The sequence below is a fragment of the Pteropus medius genome, unplaced genomic scaffold (genome assembly GCF_902729225.1).
Source record: "Pteropus medius unplaced genomic scaffold, Ma_sr-lr_union100, whole genome shotgun sequence".
Lineage (NCBI taxonomy): Eukaryota > Metazoa > Chordata > Mammalia > Chiroptera > Pteropodidae > Pteropus > Pteropus medius.
The window spans coordinates 9,072,792-9,080,212 of NW_024349796.1; the positions used below are offsets into that span (position 1 = coordinate 9,072,792).

A 7,421-nucleotide genomic window follows, 5' to 3' on the forward strand; every position below is an offset into this window, starting at 1 on the left:
ATCACAATAGGTTACCTTAATTGTAATGGTGTTATAATTCTTTATCATATTATAAACTTCTACTTCTTTTTTAGGTACAGTGAAGGTGAAATTCGATTTAACTTAATGGCCATTGTGTCTGACAGAAGGATGGTATATGAACAGAAAATAGCAGAGTTGCAGAGGCAGCTTGCCGAGGTTTGTGGCAATGTTTTTATGTCCAAAGTTCTAGCTTCGTTATTCTCTCAGGGAAAGTACTCTTTTTTTCCTTCTTCTTCTTCTTTTTTTTTTTTTGTAAAATGTATTTAATCTGGTGTCCTGAGTGGTAGTTAAGAGAGTACACTCTGGAGTCAGGTTACCCAGACTCAGCTTCTGGCATTGCCACTTAGTGGGTGTATGGATTTGAGTGGGGTTTTTTTGTGCCTCAGTTTCTTCATGTGAAATGAGGATAATAGTGTTTACCTTATAGTGTTGTTGTGAGGCCTAAGTGAGATAACATATGTAAACAACTTTAAAGAATGGCAGATAGTAAATGCTAAATAAGTGTTAACTACCTACTGTAATTTTGTTATGTAATTAAGCAAGTTAGAATATGTTTCTTACAGAATTTATTGAGTACATTTCAATTCACATATACTTGTACTAGTCTTTACTACCGATTACCTTTCTGTAGTAAACATGATTGGAGAAGAGACTTAGTAATAGACAAAAAGACCTTATTTATGTTTCTTTGATCACGTTTTCTTAAGAGTATGTGAAAGCAAATTTGTAGCTGAACAAAGTTTATAGCAAAACAGTATATTAAATTATAGATTGTTTTCAAATAAACGTGTTATTGTAGAACAGAAATATGGAAGGCACTTCTCAGGGATTTTTATCCTTTAATATTACAATTAGGCTGGTATTCTGTCACCGTATTAAGAGTAAAATTTGAAAAAAATTGTACTATGTTTATCATTTAAAAATATCGTGAACTTAAGCCTCAATTATTAGGGTGTATTTTTTTGTTTTTTTTCTTTCTCCTAAGGAGGAACCCATGGATACAGATCAGGGTAATATGTTAAGTGCTATTCAGTCAGAGGTTGCCAAAAATCAGATGCTTATTGAAGAAGAAGTACAGAAATTAAAAAGATATAAGGTATTTTTTTTTATTTGTTCATTTAATGTTTTAATGTAGAGTGGTATATTTTGACATGAAGATATATTGAATGCTTGATTTTTTTTTTCTGCCATCATTTACTAGTTTTCAGAATAATGAGTTGATTCTGTGGAACCCTACAAATGTAATCTCTGAGGTTTCTTTTTTTTTACGTTTTTTAAAAGTATTATTATGAACAGCTTTTTAACATATTTGGTGCTTCAGTTCACTGCAGTTATTGATGCTCAAATTGTCCAACCTTTGGCCATAAGGAGCCACTTCAAGCTTGTCTCCTGAGTCCTTGACATGACTCTTCACCTCTGGTAGCTTCCTTGCTTTCTAGATGTCAAGATGTTTCAAACCCATCTTGTACAGTTCCTGCTTCAGACTCAGAATCAGCCATTTTTTTAAGAAGTCCAGGTACTTTGGGGGCAGTAATATTTAGGAACCACTGTCTGAGGGCTCAGAGTGCTGAGTGACACTTATCAGTCAGTATTTCTAGGCCTTTTCAGGGCTAAGAAATACATTTCTATTTTTGTTTCATTTTTTAATAGAAAATACAACATGAATTCATATTAATACTCAAACTTAGGCTTAAAGGGCTTTCTACTTGAAATTAAGCATTTGTATCTTTTCTCTTAAGCTGAAAATATTAGTTCCTAACAACAATAACATAACTACTTATTTGCTTTATGCTTCATATATATAGCATTTATATATATAAGTAAATATTTATATGCTTTACATTATGTGTAGAATGCTCGTATATGTATGTATATGTGTGTGGGTACATGCACACATGTTATATATAGAATGTGTGTATATATACACACATACATGTAGAATGTTATATGTTACACATAGAATGCATGTATATATGTATTTGTGTATACACACACACACACACACAGGCCATGTATAAAAGTTCAGAATAACAATACCAGTAGTGTTAGTAACCACCGAAAAGTTTTTTCTTAATTTTTTTCTTAGGATTTATCCCATTTTAGATGAACAACCAAATTACTATGTTTTTAAATTCACTTGAAAAAATTTTTTCATGGTGTGGTTCTATTACTTGGTACACAAGTGAGTTTGTTTTACTTTGCTTTCCAAGTTTTTACGTTTAAAATTTTTTTGATTTAATTATGTCAAATAATTTAGAGCCAAATATATAAAGCAAGACTATCTTTAATAATGTCTTTCTCCTTCACTTGCAGTCTGTCTGAAAAGCTTTATTCAGAGAGCAAAGAGTGAAAGGAAGTTTGAATTTTGAATGACTTTGGAAATAGTATTTAAGTCATTTGTCATGCATGTCACAGTAGAAAAAGCATTGTTATTTATTTGAAGCTCATTTGAAGGCAAGGAGTGTCCTTTTTTCTTTTTATGCTCACTACAGTGTCCACACAATGCTTTGCACTATACTGAACAGTCAGCAAATGACTGCGAAATAAAATAAACAGACTTTGAATTAGCAGGATTTCTTTAGATGGAAGTGTTAAGGGCTTGATCCAGAGTATTCCAGGCAGGAAAAAGGGGGGCCAAGTTCTTGGATACAGGAATGTAAGGGATGAAAGTCTGAACGTTTATCTGCTACTTTATGTGCTATAAAAATATAACTATCCATCATTTCTGTATTATGCAGGGTTGTTACATAATTAACTAAGTTTTAATATTTGTCTAAAATTAAACACAAACTAGGTTTTCAGAATCTTTACCTGGTACATTGTTTGAGAATGCTTTGCTTTAAAAATGTAAAATGATTCTCATATTAATATAAAACGAACATCCGTTAAGATTTTATTTAATTTATTATTAATTGAGGGACTCTAGAAGATATCACAGCTAGTTCAAATGAGAAATCAAAGAAGCTCAAATTTATATGAAGTAAAAGAATGTTCAAATGAATTTACAAAAGATGGAAACTTTTTATCCGTGGGAGAAGGGAAGTAAATTGAACCTCTGCCAGGTAGTAGCTAATAACTCAGTGGCAGTGAAAGGCTAGAATCATGTAATTTGGGAGGGCGGGCTCTAGACAATGCGTGGTTTTCCATTTAAACAAAGATTGTTTTCCCCTACAGCCTACCCCCTTTGGATCAAAAATAATTCAAAGAAAGATTAGTCTTGATTACAAAATAAAGCTGGTCTCATTAGGCTTGGCCTGATAATTGCATAGTAAGTAGCAAGGATACTAATCAATCATGTGGGCCTTCTTAAATTTGCTTTCATAAGTAATTTAAGTTTTTATGAATAATGTTAGACTTTTAAAAGCCTGTTATTTGTTAAGCCAAGAGTAGAAGATGACACCCAAGAAACTCTCTACATGTTTTTTTTTAATTGTATTAGTCTTTATTCTCAGTGGGAACGGAATATCATTATTTCAAGTACTTTTTCTTTGAGAATGGATGGTTTTCTCCCATTTCTATTTTGAGTTGGATGCAAAATTAAAATGTCAGAAACTTAGTGGAAAATGTAAAGTTTGTGCGGTTTTATATTTGTTTTGTTTTCAGATTGAAAATATCAGAAGGAAGCATAATTACCTGCCCTTCATTATGGAATTATTAAAGACTTTGGCAGAGCATCAGCAGTTAATACCACTAGTAGAAAAGGTAAGGATTTTAGTTGTGATTCGTTAGATTCAGATTGCCGTCAGACAAACTTTTTTTTTTTTTTTGGCTTGATTAGAAGTAAAATTTATTGAAACTTTTTAAATTTTATTTCTGAAAGTGACCATCACTAAATACTCTTTACCTATGGTTTTATATTTTAGATGAGCATGAGTTCAACCTGATATTGTAAAATAAAAATAAGGGATTGTCCCATTGCTTTAGCCTTCAAGAATCCTTAGTGTCACAACTCAGGTTGTGCTATACTAGAATAAAATTTAAAACTTTTTCTTTTCTTTAAAAACAAATTTTAATGTTAATTGAAATATTTTTTTTCTTATTTAACAAAATTTTGAATTATCATAGAATTTAGCACTAAATGGACATTGAAGGGGGAAAAAATGTAGCCAAGAGTAAGAAATAGGTGTTTTTATTCCTAAGCTAGTATTCTTTCCACTGAGGGGGTATTAGCATAGGTTAGTGAAAAAGTCTAAGATATTTTTCCTCTAATATGAAGCACTTAAAATATTTGTTGAATCAATAAAATGCAGTTAGATTGTTTTTATATTTATACTGTAAATCAGTGTTTTCTGAAAGTGACCATCACTAAATACTCTTTAAAATATGTTACCTAGCCCTTCCCCAAATATTCTGATATAGGGAGAGGAATCTTTAATAAGCACCACCCCCACCCCACCCACACATGATTCTAATGCGGCTGGTCTCTTACCACATTTTGAGAAACACTGAGAGGGTACTACTAGGCAAATAAAATTTTGGACCATTAACTTAAAGACCAGAGTACATGGTAGGTACACTTTTCTTATTAAAATTTGTGAAGATACAATTCAACCCAGCTGTTTTATATTATCATAAATTCTAAATAATATGAGATGTGAGTTAAGGTTTTGTGTATATATACCTTATTACCCAGGTCTTGAAACATGTGCTGCAACTTTTAGTATTAAATATACAAAAATTATTGCACAATACTGATACATCTTTTCTGTGTAGGTTTTTCTATTCATGTATCTCAGGGTATTACAATTACAAAAGTTCATGATAGGAAACTTATTTTTAAAGTTTTAGATTAACAGAGTCCTGTGATCCTCAGACATGCTCAGTTAACAGTACCTAGCTATTGTGTTCTTTGTATAAAACACTAGGAAATATTTCTACACTAAAATATTAAAATTGTAATGTAGACTATTGTGCCAAATCATATGATATATCAGATTTTATGTATACATAAATGCTATTAGGGACCAGACAAATGTCATCAGAGAAATTTTAAATGTATATATTTTGCTTTAAAATTGCTGTGAGTAAATTTTTTTGTGCAAATTAGGAAAAGGGCAATTCTTATTTGATTGTAATAACAGTGCATCCCCAGATTGTTAAACACAAAGCACAGAGAACAGCTTTTCAGCTTTTGTATTAGAACTATAAATCCTTAGTTTCCATTGTCTTGGACACAGGGTGGCAGTATATGACTGCCTCGTGTTAGTGGGACACAAACCCAGTCTGTTCCTGTGTTGCGTTTGTTTTATCGACGGGGTGGTTACTCTCCATTTCTCCAAATTGCCTATTTCTCCAAAGTGTTCCTTGATTATTAATATTGCATATACAATAGTGAGATACCTTTATTTCTCATATATATGCAATAATCGTAATCTGCCTAGATTATGAAGGAAGTTCTGATTGATTAATTAAAATTTTTGAAACATTTTATTATTCATCATTTACCTAGCTGCAGCTTTATTCCAGGCACTCTGTTAGAGTCTGTGGCTATACACACGAATAAGACACATCTTTTCTCTTAAGCAACTCATGATGTAGTTGGAGGAAAAAAATTATGGTACTGTGATATTATGTTAAACTCATTAAACTATTATGTCAAACTCATTTACTTAAATATGCAGAAACTAATGGAGAATTTTTTTTTAACTCAATTTGAATGAGAACTGGGCACATATGTAAATATACTGTTTTAAAATATGAATGAGTATGACTTTGGAATGAATAATTACATATTTTAAAATAATTACAATTGTAATAACACATTTCAACTTCAGATAAGAACTACAAACCATACATCATTTTTCCTTACAGTTGGCAAAGTGCGACTATATAATTGTCCAGGAGTAGTCTGTTTCAAGTCTCATAGTATTAAGGATAATCCTCTAGAAATCTTATAAACAATGCATTTCAAACCTTTTAGCTTACAAATGCCCTCTTACATTTTATTTTAATATGATCTAAAATAAACTTTTAAGATTTTATAGCATACTATCTTTCATTTCTAGGCAAAAGAAAAACAGAATGCAAAGAAAGCACAGGAAACCAAATAAAGAAGCTGCTTTGGGATGTGTTCACATTTCTGCTTCTGCACCTATTTTCATGGAAACATTAAGTATAAAGAACTTTGAGCAACACCCTAAGTGACTCAGTGCACGTTTGGCAGTAGTACCAGTCTGTCTTGTCTTTAATGCATGGATTCATAAACTTTTTCCCTACCTGCATCATGTGCATGTAGTGCATCTTAAATAAAAGCGATATGAAGAGTGCTTTCCCAAATTCCATTATTCGACAATGGATCTGAGAACTTCGGTTGGTTCTCTGGGTATACAACTACCGTAATGAACCTAGAAAATGCACAAATGATATTCTCTATAATTGTTATAATTAATCTTTCGATCTTTTAGCTCAGTTAAATGTTTAAAATTTATAAATGTCAGATCTTGATTAAACTGGATCTCTTGTTCTCATTAATGGAAAAAAAATCAGTATTTCTGTCTTTGATATCTAAATATTTTGAGGATTTAAAAACTGAATTTTATCTCTTTTACCAATTACTTGAAAAAAATATGATTTTACTGCAGATCATTTGAAAAGGACAAAAGTACAGTTTCTAGTGATTTTCATTGCTGCCAGTCGAAAAAGTAATAAACATCTCAATTTTATTTTCGCAAACTTTCTTTAAGTGTTTGAGATTATTTATTTATGTATTTTAGAATTGTTTCAGGAAGGTGTGAATATCACTTTCAAAGCAAAATTTCAGGTTAAGAACAAATTATAAATCTTAAAGATTTTAGGTGTTATTCTCAGTTTGGCAACATTTTTTCAAGCTGTTAAATTGTATCTTTATAAAAAATTCAGGGTATCTGCTTTTTCAAAAAAAGACGGTGGTGGGTCTCTTACATGCCAGTTCAAACAAAATTCGTAAAGATCATAATTTCTAAGAGTCATGTACAGTTTGCTTACAATGGAGTTTTTTTTTCCCCATTGCTTTTGGGAATTACTTTGGTTTTTTTATTTTATAAAAATAATATTGTATTCTTCTTATCTTTCCCAAGTTTAAAAGAAATTTTATAAAACTTCTTTTTATAAAGGAAATAATCTTTTTTTTAAGGCACATTTCTGAAATTGATTCATAACTTTAACATTTTATTATGGAAAAGTTTAACTATGTGGGGAGACTGTACCCATCTTTTACCCTCAAACACATGAATTTTTTTTTTCTAATTTAAAGACATTCTTTATTGGGTAGTAACTTTCAACAAAATAAACATTATTCTAAGTTAATTTACAAATTTAATGCAACCCAGTAAAACACCCACAATTAAAAACCCCTTTATTATGAAGTAATTTTAGATTCTAGGAAGTTGAAAAATAGTACAGAGAGGTTGAGTGTACCCTTA

At 30.9% G+C, this 7,421-nt stretch overlaps 1 protein-coding gene across 2 annotated transcripts in view; it reads left to right on the forward strand.

The window, feature by feature from the left end:
• The window catches only part of UCHL5 (ubiquitin C-terminal hydrolase L5), a 21,406-nt gene extending 14,708 nt beyond the window's left edge, over positions 1-6,698 (forward strand). Inside the window, exons 8-11 of one of the 2 annotated variants that reach the window (XM_039883345.1) lie at positions 75-177; positions 1,010-1,117; positions 3,625-3,723; positions 6,027-6,698. In XM_039883345.1, coding sequence (XP_039739279.1) covers positions 75-177; positions 1,010-1,117; positions 3,625-3,723; positions 6,027-6,071 — 355 coding nt within the window. In that variant the 3' untranslated portion in view covers positions 6,072-6,698. Of the gene's footprint in view, positions 1-74; positions 178-1,006; positions 1,118-3,624; positions 3,724-6,026 lie in introns of both variants that reach the window. The other variant, XM_039883344.1, reaches the window with a different exon arrangement.
• Positions 6,699-7,421: the final 723 nt, after the last annotated feature.